At 40.5% G+C, this 16217-nt stretch overlaps 1 protein-coding gene across 1 annotated transcript in view; it reads left to right on the top strand.

Annotated features, from left to right (window-relative positions):
* Positions 1–16217, top strand: part of LOC143983035 (multidrug and toxin extrusion protein 2-like) — a 289578-nt gene that overhangs the window by 79927 nt on the left and 193434 nt on the right. Inside the window, exons 5-6 of the mRNA XM_077482262.1 lie at positions 9367–9409; positions 12593–12637. Of these exons, the coding sequence (XP_077338388.1) occupies positions 9367–9409; positions 12593–12637 (88 nt within the window). The remainder of the gene's footprint in view (positions 1–9366; positions 9410–12592; positions 12638–16217) is intronic.

Below are 16217 nucleotides of genomic sequence, written 5' to 3'. Positions count from 1 at the left end.
AAGTTGAACGGACTGTCTGTCGGATTGTCTGACGAACTTAGTTGGGCAGACAATCCGCCCGTGTGTACGCGGCCTTAGGTTTACTTTTACCAAATAGCAAAGTTTGTCTATCTTGATTTTTAACACGGTTGAAGGCCTTTTTCAGGCAGGTTTTTGTATATCCCCGTAGCAATAATCTTTTGCTCAATTCATCCGCCTCTTTTTGAAAGGCTTCATTGGTTATACAGTTGCGTTTAATTCGCAACATTTGACTATATGGAATGGATTTTTTCAAAGATTCCGGATGGAAACTGCCGGCATGCAAAAGCGTGTTGCCGGCAGTTTCCTTCCTGAATAATTTTGTAGTGAGTTGCCCCACTGCATCTTTCATGATGGTAATGTCTAAGAAATCAATTTGGGTCCGATTATAGGACATAGTGAAAAAAAGATTCAGATTATTTTGATTCATCACTTCAAGACAAGTTTTTAATATTTCCTCCGGGCCATTCTAAACCATAAATACATCGTCAATATAACGTTGCCACAGTACGATGTACTTAGTGTATGTGGCCCATGCCTCATCAGACAAAAAGGTTTTTTTCCACTCCCCCAGGTACAAGTTGGCATAAGAGGGTGCGCAACATGTGCCCATGGCCACCCCTTGTACCTGGAGGTAGTGGGATCCTTTAAATAAAAAAACATTATGTCTAAGTATGAAGTCAAGCATTAATAAAATAAACTCATTAAATTTCCATTCGGTAGTTGACCTTTGTTGTAAAACTCGTTGTATTGCCTTTATTCCTAAATTGTGGGGAATGCTATTGTAGAGAGATTCGACGTCTATGGTTACCAATATTGCTGTATCCGGGATTATCAAATCCTCCAGGATTTGCAATAAATGGATAGTATCTTTAGTGTATGATGCTAATTCCAAAACGTGTGGTCTCAGATGATCATCTATGACCTGGCTTGCAGCCTCCGAGATACAGCCATTACCAGAGATAATCGGTCTGCCCGGGGGATTCTGAATATTTTTATGTATTTTTGGTAGTGCATACATAGTAGGTATTCTTGGATATTTAGTACGTATAAAATCCCACATCTCTACAGTAATGGCACCATCTCTGTAGGCTCCATCAACCAGGTCATAGAATTTTTGATTATATTTGTCTACACAGTACGCCGAAATTCTACAGTAGCATTTCCGATCGTTAAGGATTTTAAGGCACATGGCTTCATACATGGAGTTATCCATTAAAACGATGTTACCCCCCTTGTCTGATTGTTTTATTGTAATTTCTACATTGTCCTGGAGTGATTTTAGCGCATGTTTCTGTTCTAAATTAAGATTTTTTTGCTTACCCTTATCCTTTTTCATTTTTTTGATTTCTTTAGTTGTCAACCTGACGAACAATGCTAGGGCTGGATTGGAACTCAATGGGGGAAATTTATTGGATTTTTTCTTGTATACTTTTTTTATCAGGTGGGGAAATCTGCTCAAGATCTTCGTCTGAACTATCTTCACTATCAATTTCCTCTTCCCAATCATCCAGCACTGATTCATTTTCCTGCAGCAGCTGATTAAGGTCACGCAGGGCCCTAAAATCAGCTGCTGTAAGATTAGATGAAATAACCTCTTGTTTTGGTTGTTTACTATAGAAGCATTTAAAGAGTAGCTTACGTGCAAATAAGTTAATGTCTTTGATGACTTCAAAGTCATCTAATGATTTATTAGGGCAAAATGAAAGCCCAAGTGAAAGCACCTGGCTTTCAATAGCCGTGAGTGTATGTGACGATAGATTTATGATGTTTAAACCACCTTCACCTATATTAGTACATGTTTCTACTTCTAAGACTGGGTTAGGACTGGAGTTTGGGTTGGAACTATTTTGTCTAAAAAATCATCTAATTGTTTTTGTGTTTTTGGAACCGCCCCTAATTCCTTAGGGTTTTTGGTATTTCTATTTTTCTCAGATGGAATAGTTTTCAGGTTATCTTTCTTATCTCTTAGATTTCTTGACGGCCCCCCATTTTTAGATAGATGTGGGCCTTGTTGAACTTCAGTTGTACGTTTTTTTGTAACCTGTTGGGTTTCATGGTCTATATCTTGTGTTTTCGCAAAAGGACCCTTTCTTTTTGTTATTGGTCCCTCCATACGAGAGGAAGCCGAAGACGAGGAAGCATTGGAGGGTGTGTCTGAATTATAGTCATTCTTGTATTCATATGTTTTGGTTGCATTTTTGTTACCAATTTTATTTTTATTGGTCTGTTGCCATTTGTATGCCCGATTTTCGCTAAATGCATTTTTATCCCTCCAATATTTCCTCTCTTTTTTTTGAAGGATTGATTTCCCATATTCCTTCAGATGGTCTCTTAATTTTGCCTCTAGGCTCGCATAGTCCTCATGTATTTTTAAAGGGACTAAACGAGCATAGAGAGTGTCAATCTCTATATTCAATTCCTCTAGTTGTTGTCTATATTCTCTCTGTAATAACATCATCAGATTTTTCGAACAGTCATTCAGATGAGATTCCCAACTCTTTTTTAGTTCATTCGAAATGTGACAAACAGATCCATATTATCCTTACCATCTCCACGTTTGTGGCTCAATCCCCTCCTCTCTTGGCCTGTCTTTCCGTTTCTGGAACGGTCGCCTAAAGAGGAGATAGTGCCTACTTTTGGTACAGAAATAGCATGTGAGTATTCAAGTATTGGGTTTCAATGTATCATGTCATTTGTATATATGTAATTTCTGTAATATTTATTGCTTGTTGTGTGCTTGCAGACAGTGGCTTCTCTGAAGAAGAAATTGTTAATGCACATTTTTCGAAACGCGTAGGAAAAGAGCTGCCTGTTTTGCTGGATAGAGTCTACGCATGTAGTAACATTCTATGCCATACACATATGTTAGCACAACACTGTTATTTTATGGATCATTGTGGTTTTGTAATATCTTTTGATAGTTGTAATAAAAATTTATATATTTTTTCATATATATTTTAGTATTATTTTTTTCTATATTGCCTTAAAAATCCCAATAAATTTGAGGTGTTATCCAATTAAACCTCAGATGGTACAAGCTCTGTGTACTCACTCAGATTCTTTGTGGGTTCCACCGGAAATCGTGAAAGTGTATCTGCATCCACATTCTGTTTCCCTGGCCTGTACTTGATATCAAAGTGGAAATCGGCCAACTCCCCAACCCAGCGATGATCCACAGCATTCAGTCTGGCAGTACTCAATAAATATGTCAATGGGTTGTTCTCTGTGTAGACTGTGAATGTTGGAGCGTAGTACAAGTAATCTCTGAATTTGTCACAGACTGCCCACTTGAGAGATAAAAACTCAAGTTTACCAGAGTGAAGATGGTAATTGCACTCTGCTGGAGTCAATGTTCTGGAGCCGAACCCAATAACACAAAGTTTTCCTCCTTGTCGTTGGTACAGTACAGCACCTAGGCCTTCATTGGACGCATCAGTGTGTAAGATGAAGGGTAAGTCAAAATCAGGGTATGTTAGTATTGGTGGATTAGTTAGCATGTCCACCAGTCTGTATACTACAGCTTGATGTTTGGGTGTCAATTGAATCTGTGTTTTAGATGGCACTTGTGCTTTGTTCCCGTTTTTCTTTGTAGGTTCCCCTCGATTGTTTTTGGTGATGGATGTAGCAGATTCTTTCTCAGTGTTCTGCAAACGTTCATACAGTGTTTTGGCAAGTCCAGAGAAATCTTGAATGAATGACCTGTAGTAGCTCAGAAATCCTAACAAAGATCTGACTCCTCCCACTGTTTTTGTTTTTTTCCTTTTCAAATGTAATACCGCTTCAAGATCTTTTGAGTCAATTTTTATGCCTTTTCCTGACACCATTTCCTCCAAGGTATCGAATCTGTCCTTTAAAGAGTTCACACTTCTTTGGTCTAAGTTTGATACCATGCTCACGCATTCGACTAAGCACCTTTCTAATATCATTGACATGCTCCTGAAAAGTTTTGGAGTAGCAAAGTACGTCATCCAGGTATGGAGAAAACATTTGTCTCTGATGCCTTCTAGTACATTCTCCATGCATCCCTGAAAATCTGCTGGGGCATTAGTTAATCCGAATGGAATACAATTCCACTCCAGGAGTCCCCAGGGGGTGCTAAAAGCCGTCATATGTCTGGAGTCTTCATGCACAAAGCCTTGATGATACGCACTACCCTGGTCCAGGATTGAGAACCATGTAAATCCTTCTATGCTATCCAGCAGATCTTGTATTCTAGGTAGTGGATGTCTATCTGGGATTGTCTTTCGGTTTAACTCCCTAAAGTCAACACATAGTTGTAGGCTACTGTCCTTCTTTCGAACACAGACTGGTGATGAGTATGTGGAAGAAGATTTCGTTACCCAACCTCGGTCAAGAAGATTTTGGATATATTCTTTCACTTCCTTGTATAGGGCTTTCGGTATCGAATTGTAGCATTTCTGTACAGGAGTTTCATCTTTCAGATTTATCCTCAGTTTTAGGTTAAGAATGCACCCTATGTCTCCCTCATCTCGAGCAAAGACATCTGATTCATCATATAACATTTGTCTCGCTATCTCCTGTTCTTCTTCTGAGAGATCTTCCAAATTGACAGGTGGGTGCCACTTAACAGATTTGTTAGTGGGTAGCTGATTTCCAGTGTCCACTTGATTCAACTGGTTTACATGAAACACCCTTTTCTTCTGGTCAATTCCCTTTCCATCGTCTTTGTTTGGAGACAATGGAAGAATCTCATGGTACCCAATACTGTTCTGGGCAGAAGGTAGATATCATGTTGAGCACGGTTCAGTATAGGTATCTTCACCAGTTTAGAGAACCCATTTGGCACATCTACCACTGAAGAAAATAGTTCAAGTCCCTCTTCAACTAGATATTCTGGAAGTGGTCCAAATGGCATGATTCCTCCTTTTGGCCACGCTCTAATTCTGCATTTGATCTCACTTCCTTTAATCTGGAGTCCCTTCTTCCCCACTTTGACCACATAACTATTGGATATTTCTCCTGTGTCAGTTGCTTGACTGACTGCATTGACAATGTTATTCGCTACACTCTGTCTTACTTTCATAGCTTCTCTCAGCAAGATAGTGAGGTTTTCGGTGCTGTTTGGTTGGTCACAGTTTTCTCTGATCAATTATTTGATAACATTTAACCCAAGAATTGGATTGTCATTACAGCAGTCACTCACCAGCATAGATGGCTGAGTTTCCATGTCCACTACTTTCGAATTCCAGGCAGACTTCAATCCATCCGATGAATGGAATGATAGAACCATTTGCAGCTGTAATGGATAAGTTGTCATCACAAAGTAAATTTTGTATGTGCCTAATGGACACGCTGGGTAGAAACTTTTCTAACCATGGCTTCTCGACAATGCTGACCTGAGCTCTTGTGTTCATCAACATGTCATCTGAAATGACAGTAGGCATTTTCCTCCAATTAATTGTGCTACGTGTTGTTTGGAGAATCCATTCTCTTTTGGGAGTGTTCTAGTTGACCGGTGGGTGCATACCCTGTTTACCTTAGCATGGGACATAACATTTGAGGTGGTAATTGGTTGTCCCTTTACCAGTGACCATCTGTCATTTTCCGACTGCCTTCTTTTCTTCAAGCAATCAACCGCTCTGTGTCCTGTCCAACCACAGTAGAAACAATGGTAGAAGTTCTGACTGTCTCGTTTGATGCAATCATCACACCTGAGCTTGCAGTGAGCTGTATCTGGAAACTGAACATTGGTTAGTGGCTTAGTCATTCGGTTTCCAACAATAGGAGTTTGCTTCATCTTTTCCAGGTTCTTTGTGAGAGCAGAAACCTGTGTTGTTAGTTCCCTTAATGCAGTGTGATTTGCTCTAGCATCTCCCTCAACTCTCTTTTGCAATGTGTCTTTTTCACTATTCCCTGGTGTCTGTGATGAATGAACAGTAAGAGGATAATGTTTAGGTGCACTGTTTAAGCGTCTCTACCTTTCTGTTTCCTCATCAACTTATCTGGTGACCTTCACTATGATAAAGTCATCTGTTACTGTCAAATCAGACACGTAAGACTTGATATCTCGTCTAACATTCAAATTCTTTCTCATTTAGTCCCTGATACAGTGTATGAAGGAATATGCCTTGCACCAGTTTTTTGTCATAGTTAAGCTCTCACCTATCATGTTGTGATGTTTCTTGCTGGGTAGCATTGCTAAGGTCCTGAAATAACTCATTACCACTTCGTTCTCTCATATGTGACTTCAAAAACCTTTTCAGTTCAGCAACAGTAAGATCATCTTTGACAGTCAACTTACTTAAAATGACCAGGTTTGATTATTCTCAACACTAGGAGTATAATGTCAGATTCAGGGAATTGTTCTGTTAGACCTTTGTCAATTTGTCTGCACGCGCTACTGTAACTCATGTCCAAACCATGATCTGAAATAACTCTACCATGCATTTTGAATTCTCTACGTGGCAATAAAGCAACAACATCAGTTAATCTCACCACCTCCGATACCTGTTGAGTCCTTGCAGTCCCACTACTTATTTTTTGCAGCGGTTGCAATGTCCACAGTTGATGTACTTTCCTTGTTAAGTTTTAGTTCATTGATCTTGTCTTGGATGATACGTAGGGGAGACATACCTTGATCTTCTAACTTTTCCAGCTGATCACTTCTCATGTAGTCTACAATAAATTCAATGAGTTCTATTTCATTGGTGACAGTCACTGATGTCTCTTTCATCTTCCAGCGTAATAGCGAGGCCATGCAGCTGTTCTTTACTAAGCAGATGAATTTGTTTCCGGATATCCCACATCATCGCACGACGAGGAGACGTAATATCTGTTGCACTCTGAAGACTTAAGCCCCGTACACACGAGCGGACTTTTCAACATCCAAAGTCCGACGGACTGATTCCGTCAGACTATTCGATCGTGTGTGGGCTGCAACAGACTTTTGACTCGCCAAAGTCCGAAGGACTTTACAATATGGAACATGCTTCAAATTTTTCCGAAGGAACTCCGCCGGACCCGGTCCCTTCGAAAAATTTGCTCGTGTGTATGCTATTCCGACGGACTAAAACCGACGCTAGGGCAGCTATTGGCTACTGGCTATGAACTTCCTTATTCGAATCCAGTCGTACGTCATCACGTTCGAATCCGTCGGAGTTTAGTGTGATTGTGTGTGGCCAAGTCCGCTCAGCCGAAAAGTCAGTCAGAACTCCGTCGGAACTCCGGCAGAACTCCGACGGAACTCCTTCGGAAGTCTGTCGGACATAAGTCCTCTCGTGTGTACGGGGCTTTACACTCACCACTCTCCTTGTAGCTCTGCAGTAGGCTCACGCTTATCTCGTGCTTCCCTCTCACTGGTAACACAACGAATCCCGGACAAGCCCCCAAAATTTTACCAGACTCAAAATATAAATTAAGAGAGCCGATGATTGTAGACGCAATGAGGTAATGTGATCAGCTTGGCGGCGACAGCAAAGAATTACACAAACATTTCAGATATGACCACTCATCTTTATGGCTTTAAGTAGTTTCACTTTACATAACAATACATATATTACATTTTTATAGTCACATGTTCATAACCGTTAACAATATATAGTACAGATTTTTACTGAAATACTTTAAAACATAGTTACAACAATAAACATTATTATATTTTAATAAACATATATTTTCCTTTTATTCAGTATTATAGATAATTATCTTTATCTCTCTGGTACACTTTTGCTGTGCAATAATAATCCTTACATTGTATTGCTTTAATACAGATATTATTTCAGTAGTTCTCCTTTTTGACCACTATATGGTGCACATTGCATGTCTGTATGAAGCAATGCATAAGTTTTCCAGTACAATATTTTTTTTTACCCATTTTAATATCGTTTTTCAGCATGTGCTTTCTAAATTTATGTAACTTTGCATAAACCAGGTTTAAATATACCTATGTATAACAGTTTAGTGCTTACAATAAGCATTTTTTCCTGACTAATACAGTATTTTTATACCTTTGTGTCCTTTCCACTGTTCCTCACACATGCTGTTCTGAACTTCTAATTACAGCAAAACTATTGCATAAAATCTGCAAAAAATTTTCCTGCATCTGCTCAAGATGTTTAGGAATCTTTCTATCACAGTTTAACATGGATTAGAAACAATTTAAAGTACATACCTGCAAAGAATTAACAAACAGTATCAGATATGACCACTCATCTTTATGGCTTGAAGTAGTTTCCACCTCAGTCACATGGTGTGTGGTCTTATATAGACTCTGCTCGTGTACCTTCACTTCCATCTACTGCTTGTTGATAGAATAGCAGGATGGTATTTCTTTGCTTAGAAATAAATAAATAAAAATGAATATGTACTTTGGGGTGTCTGTATTGTCTTTTATGTGACCATATAAACCCTAGTCCGTCACACTTGTGACCATGCTGTGTAAAAGTCTAACACATGTGGTATTGCCATACTCAGGAGGAGGAGTAGTAGAATGTATTTTGGGGTGTAATTTGTGGTATTTATATGTTGTGTGTGAGAAATAACCTGATAATATGACACTTTTGTGAAAAAAAAAAAAAGAAAAACAATGTTGATATTGCAAAGAATTGTGGGAAAAAATTACAACTTCAAAAAACTCACCATGCCTCTTTCTAAATACCTTTGAAAGTCTACTTTCCAAAAATGGGTCATTTGGGTGGTATTTGTACTTTCCTGGTTTGTTAGGGTCTGAAGAAATGAGCTAAGCCATCAGTACATCAGTGTAATCAATTTTCAGTGATTTGCACCATAGCTTGTGGACTCTATAACTTTCACACAGACCAAATAATATAAACCGATTTGGATTATTTTTACCAAAGATATGTAGCAGTATAAAATTTGGATAAAATGTATGAAGAAAAATTCTTAATTCACAATTTTTTTATAAGAAACAAAGAAAAAAATTTTTTTTTTTACAGAATTTTCGGTCTTTTTTCATTTATAGCGCAAAAAATAAAAAACCCAGCGGTGATTAAATGCCACCAAAGGAAAGCTATATTTGTGTGGAAAAAAGGACAAAAATGTAATATGAGTACAGTGTTGCATGACTGAGTAATTTTCATTCAAAGTGTGAGAGCACCGAAAACTGAAAATTGGTCTGGTCAGGAAGGGGGTTTAAGTGCCCAGTTGTCAAGTGGCTAATGTCAAAGGAAACAGTGCCATCTACTGACAAAAAGGGAGAAGCCACAGCTGAACAGGATTAGGAGAGAAGCCATTTGACCTGCTAAACACTAAAAATTAGCCAGGCTGGCTACCACCCAGCACAATTAAATTTACCTGTATCCCTGCTTTGGGACAAGGGTGCAACCTGTCCAAATGTTAATAAAACACATATGCATTCTGTTTCAGGTTAACACAAAAATATGTGATGATCTTTTTACCTGCTCTGCCGGTAAGTTTTATTTTGTTACTGTACTACATCCTGTCTCTTGTATCTGGGACCTATTTCTATATACCGTATTCACATTTTCTAATATCATTTGTTTTCATTAATATTGCTGGTTGGTTTGTTTTCAACCTCTGTTATCAGCGGTAGGGCGGGCTGTCAAGAGGAGAATGCACTTTGTTTAGGAGTGGGCATTAAAATGGTAGTGGTTCTACAAGACGCATATTGTCAACCTATTTTACAATAAATAAAAATTATAATACTGTCTAAACAGTAAAATTTATCATAAGGACAGAAACACAAGCACTGTACATTGGTAAAATTATGTACAGTACGTCCTTGTTTAGCTACTTTCAACTAATTACAACTTTTAGGGCTCATTTACACTTTCAGCAGCCCTTGCCATCCCTCTGAAAAGCTATCCGTGGCTGGGAGGTGATATATTGCCTCCTCACCATGAGTTTTAATGCTGAAAAGCCTCCACCGCTGCAAAAAGAGGGGTGAAAAGGGAGACGGGACGCTCAGGACACTGGTCACTGGATTCAGGGCATAGGTCCCTGGACTCACACTGAAATTAGGACAAAGGTCACTGGGCCCATAAAAAAAAATGATCGGAATCACTTTCACTGTAGTACTGTATTCTGGCAGAGAAGCCTCCCCGCCATCAGAATCAGTGTTGCCAGCAGTAGCCAGCGACACAGATCATTCATGAAAAATCTTTGAGAGATAATTGACCTGGGCTGCAGCTATATGTGGTTTAGAAGACTTATGATACCTGAATTCTGACATTTAACACATATTTGTCCTTTGTTAAGAAGGTCTATATTGAAGAGGAGCAGATACCTTTGCTGGATTAAGTGGACTGAGCATGCATTGATGTTTTTTATGAAAGAGTGGCACAGATGTCCAAGTACTGAACTGATCTTCCCTGACATTCCTAAATCTCCCCTCGCAGCCCACCCCCTCATACTGACCCCCACCTCAGTACAGACACCCCCACCCCCCCCAGCACAACACCTAAGTACGGATTCCATCCAGCAAAGACCAACCCTGCAGCACAGACCCTTCCGTATTAATCTCTCCCAGCACAGACTGATCTCCCAGGACAGACACCCCCAGCACAGATTTGACCCTACTATCACAGGCCCTTGAGCACAGACTGACCCGCAGCACAAGCCCCTCACCACAGACCGACCCTTAGTACATACCCCTTAGTACAGACCAGCTCCCCAGCACAGGCCCTTCAGTACTGACTACCACCCAGCACAGACCCCTCAACACAGGCCACTAAGCAAAGACTGACCCCCAACACATTCCTAAATCCTCCCTCCCTCGTTACCCCTCGGTACAGACCCCTACCCCAGTACAGAACGCTAAGTACAACCACCCATCCCCCCCTAGTACAGACAACCCTCCTCCCAGTACAGATCCTTCAGTTCAATTAACCCTCTCCCTCAGTACAGACACCCTCCATCTGCCCTCAAGTACAGGACCCTCAGTACAGACACCCTCCATTCCCCCACTCCCCTCACCCAGGTACAGAACCTTCTGTACAGATCTCCCCCACTGTAAACTCACTCATCAAATGACCATATGCAGGGGAAGTTCAGAGTGAAGGTATGTCCTCCTCTCGGCTCTGTCATATGAATCTCTCAGAGCAGCCACTGTCACTGAAGAACCACGTGTGGAATTGTTGGAGGTCTGCAGTCAGCTGCATTTTTTTTGTGTTGCAGTTGCAGTTTCAAGGAGCAATGCAAACAAAGAAATGTCAGGAGGGTGCAGCACCCCCAGTGGATTCTCACCTAGTGTAGACCACACCTCCTGCACCCTGCTTAGTACACCACTGACAAGTGGTTCTCTCATTGGTCGAGGAGGAGAGACAGGTTAATTATATCACAGATTCCACCTTGGCCAATCAGAGAATGCTTCGTTAAAATTACAGGTTGTTCTTGAATAGTCAAGGTGCTGTGTAACAAAATGGTGTTCCTTTCGAGCAGCAGAAAGGAAGTGTCTGGTACCTGTGCAGGGAGGCAGCACAAAAGTTACCCTAATGTAGTATAGCATCCCAAGCTGTCAGACCATTGTACAATAAGCATTCACTTTAACCAAGTTAGCTCAAGCAAGGACAATAAAATGACAAAAAAATCAGGAGATCTCATTTAAAACGGTATAGCAGTATTAAACTCTGCTTTTTTAAATATATTTAATTAAATTGACCCCAGGTTGCTTATACCATAATGGGCTACTATGCACTGCAGAGGAGCATGGGAGTTGCTTCATCAGGGCACAGAGCGGGTGCCGTAAATGTGGTCTGAGCTACGCATGCGTGGCTCAGATTGCATTACTGCAGAAGGGCCAGGATAGACATTTATGACAGAAGAGACTATTAGGGTCTCCTATGTTATAAGGTCCTTGTCTGTCAGCCTGTCACCAGGCAAATATTCAGAAAAGAAACCTTAAAAAAATAAAACTAAAGCTGGTACCTCATTTAAGGTCTGATGAGCTGCAATATATAATTTTTTTTTCTTGGGTTGAGAATGAGAAACACTGTAGGTTGTTAATTGAAATTGTTCGTTACTGGTTGCTTGAGAGTGTAACTCCCTTTTTTGATTTTCTTCTAATATTATTTGTTTCAGTTACACAAAATATAATTTTGCATCTTTTTGACTGTTTTATTGGGTTTGTTCCCACTTGAGAGATTTCTCCGTGGAGACACGGATAACAATAAAACGCAAACAGACACTATAATGTTTCTGCACTCCACTAAAATGGGTTCTCCAGCCTTAAATAGAAACATTTAGGGTTGATGTTGATGGGTGTTCTTGCCAAATGCTGCCCTTGCTATTGGAATGCAAATGCATAAGTTGAATCACATTGTTTGAAAAGAAGAGCCTGTGGTTGACCGGCTTTGTCTGCAATTCAAATGCACCTCAATAGGCCATACTGTGCCAAAAAGGAATGCAACACAAATTGCGATCAATAGGATTTTTCTGATCTGCATTAGCCAAGAAAAAAATGCCTGTCAACATGAGCCCTTGCCCTCACTTCTGGTCTAAAGTATCACCATCACTGAAGTAGGAGGTGAAGGAAAATCTTACACAATAGGGGCACAGGCCATAATTAAATTCTACTTTCTGTTCCACTATGTATGTGCTAAATAATACTTTTTATGACTAATTTTCATTACAGGCCATATTTCTTCAGCAACTGCAATTCAGATATTTGCAAAATCAGGTAAAATTTCTGTAAAGTCGAACACACATTTTATAGTTAACTTAAATAGTTACACAGTAGGTGAGGCTGAAAAAAGACACAAGCTCATCAAGTCCAACGTATGTGTGTGTTTATACTATATATCAGTATTACCTTGTATAGCACTGACTCCCAAAGGAGCGTCTGAATTTATTGGGCTGATCGTTACCTTCTTCACCTCGATTTGCATCTAGGGGTTTCCCGTGGTAGATGGCCCAGAAACTATAGAGACTGATGACAGATCCGTTTGAAGGGATTTTTATTTACAAAAACTTAGTTAACAACAGTCTCTCAGTATAGGATCAAAGGGTTTAGGTGCAAAGTCCAGGTACTCTTAGTGTCAAAGTCAATATAAAAGAACTCCCTTACTTTGAATAAATCCAGAGAATAACCGGATCTTCACCCTAGTTGGATAGTCTTTCTCTCACCAGGCCTAGCAGCCAACAGGGTGCTCAAGTCAGGAACAAGTCTCTGCCACAGAATTTGTTATAGAACATGAACAGGAAACTTGAAAAACGTATAGAACGCTCATGTGGTACCAGTATCTTGCAGCCGGTCCGGCGGTACCGCACGAGATTGGATTCGCTTAGGTCCTTCAGCTTTTCCAGGCTCTTGCTGAGAAGCCAACCCTTGCATGGCCTTCTCCCAAAGAGTCCTCCCCTGGGAATCTACGAAGTTGCTGGGCCTCTCCAAATCCTTTCTTTGGTTTCCTAGCCGTGGGCAAGCCAGCACCGTTGGGTGGATCCGCACCCCAGGCCATAGACGTTGTGGGGGCTGGTCAGGAGGACCAGGACCATGCAGTCAGAACATACTTCTGGACCAGAACCCCAAAACATATGACATCCGCATCTTAAGTACCCTCTCCTAGAAAGCATAGCAAGAGTGACACTCCCACTGGGCTGGCTCCGAGAGAAAGCAACCTTAAAGCACCCAACCAGACTGTGTTTTCATGCCTGCCAGAAGTGACAGTGCCCCCTATGGCCAGGCAGAACACCCTGTAGTCTAGTCAGAGTAATGCCGAGGTCAAAATTTGGAGTAATTAAACCCAAAGCAAACTGCGGTTTAGGTGAAACATTCAATTTCAAAAACGCATAGCGCATGCTCTCCAGGAGCCGGCGCTACACTTGTATATCCCTATATGTTTTGGTCGTTCAGCTGCTTATCTCATAGTTTTTTTAAATTATTGATGCCCCCCCCCACCACCTGTGGAAGGGAATTCCACATCCTCGCCGCTCTTACAGTAGAACCCTATATGTAGTTTATGGTTAAACCTCTTTTGTTTGAATTTTAATGAGTGGCCACATGTCTTGTTAACCCCCCTGACGGTATTCCCGAGTATGGCTCGGGGTGGAATTTTCATACCAAAAGCGGTATCCCCGAGCCAGACTCGGGACTGCATCGCTGGATCCAGGAGGACGTTTACTCACCTTCTCCCTCGGATCCAGCGTTGTCTCCCCGCTGTACGAGCGAGCCGTGTCTCGCTCGATCTATCACATCGCCGATCTCCGTGCCCTGCGAGCGTTGCGACGCACAGGGACAGAGATCGGCACCAAATTCAAAAAGTGAAACAAACAGTAAACATACAGTATAATGTGATCTTACAGATTACATTGCTGTATGTAAATATTTCACATCCCCTTTGTCCCTAGTGGTCTGCCCAGTGTCCTGCATGCAGTTTTATGTAATAAAAACTGTTCTTTATGCCTGGAAACTGGAGATTGTCCATAGCAACCAAAACTGTCCTTTTACATCAAAAATGGTTTTAGACCAGCTAGAAAACAGCGATAATAAATTGGAATCACTCGCAGAATTGAGCGATAGCGATTTGTGGGGAGATCCGTCCTCAAATACTGAAAAGTAATGACAGCAACAATTCTGCAACTGAGCAAATTTCAGTGTTTTTGATTTGATTACATTATTGAATAATTTTTATTATTGTTATATTATTATTTGGTACAATTATTTATAATTATTTATTATATTATAATTTATGATTTCATTTTTCAAACTTTATTATACCCGGGATGTCTGCTAGACTCTGGTTTGGACTACAATATAAAACGCCAAATTTTCATGCAAAATAATGGTACCGCTTTTAGCACCTAAAATCCGAAATAATCGTACCGCCAGGGAGGTTAAACTCCCTTCTGCAAAAAATTTTGTATCCCTATTGTGGGGTCAATAGTACGGTATTTTTAAATTTAAATATCCCCTCTCAAGCGTCTCTTCTCCGGAGAGAATAAGTTCAATGCTGGCAAACTTTCTTCATAACTAATGTCCTCCAGACCCTTTATTAGATTTGTTGCCCTTCTTTGTACTCGTTCCATTTCCAGTACATCCTTCCTGAAGACTGGTGCCCAGAACTGGACAGCATACTCTAGGTGCGGCCGGACCAGAGTCTTGTACAGTGGGAGAATTGTCGCTTTATCTCTGGAGTTAATCCCTTTTTTAATGCATACCAATATTCTGTTTGCTTTTTTAGCAGCAGCGTGGTGTTGCATGACATTGCTGAGCCTATCATCTACTAGGACCCCCGGGTCCTTTTCCATCCTAGATTCCCCCAGAGGTTCTTCCCTTTGTGTATAGATTGCATTCATATTTTTGTCACCCAAATGCATTATTTTAAATTTTTCTACATTAAACCTCATTTGCCATGTAGTTGCCACCTCATTAATTTGTTCTGATCTTCTTGCAAGGTTTCCACATCCTGTGGAGAAGTTATTTCCCTGCTTAGCTTAGTATCATCCGCAATTACAGAGATTGAACTGTTTACACCATCTTCCATGTAGTTTATGAATAAATTAAATAGAATTGGTCCCAGCACAGAACCCTGTGGGACCCCACTACCCACCCCTGACCATTCCGAGTACTCCCCATTTATCACCACCCTCTGAACTCGCCCCCTTTTAGCCAGGTTTCAATCCATGTACTCACCCTATGGTCCTTGTCAACAAACTTTATTTTGTACAGTAAACGTTTATGGAGAACTGTCTCAAACGCTTTTGCAAAATCCAAATACACTACATCTACTGGCCTTCCTTTATCTAGATGGCAACTTACTTCCTCATAGAAGGTTAAAAGATTGGTTTGGCAAGAAAGATTCTTCATGAATCCATGCTGATTACTACTAATGATACAGTTTTCATTACTAAAATCTTGTATATAGTCCCCTATCATCCCCTCCAAGAGCTTGCACACTATTTATGTTAGGTGAACTGGTCTGTAATTCCCAGGGATGTATTTTGTGTCCTTTTTAAATATTGGCGCTACACTGGCTTTTCTCCAATCAGCTGGTAGCAGTCCAGTCAGTAGACTGTCAGTAAAAATTACGAACAATGGTCTGGCAATTACTTGACTGAGTTCCCTAACTACCCTCAGTTTGAAGCCATCCGGTCCCAGTGATTTATTGCATTCTTTATAAAGTCTAAATGCTGATGATGATCCCTCAACTTTGTATTTTTTCAAGGCCTTCTTCTTTGCTTTTATATGCATTTTTACATTGAGGTTAAGCCCTCCAGGACTTTTGTTCGCTCTTTTAAATTTAATACCCAATGGGATGCAC

The sequence above is a fragment of the Lithobates pipiens genome, unplaced genomic scaffold, assembly GCF_037356315.1.
Source record: "Lithobates pipiens isolate NorthernLeopardFrog02 unplaced genomic scaffold, aLitPip1_a1.2 Scaffold_16, whole genome shotgun sequence".
In the NCBI taxonomy this organism is placed as follows: domain Eukaryota; kingdom Metazoa; phylum Chordata; class Amphibia; order Anura; family Ranidae; genus Lithobates; species Lithobates pipiens.
This window is presented reverse-complemented; position numbering and strand designations above follow the sequence as displayed.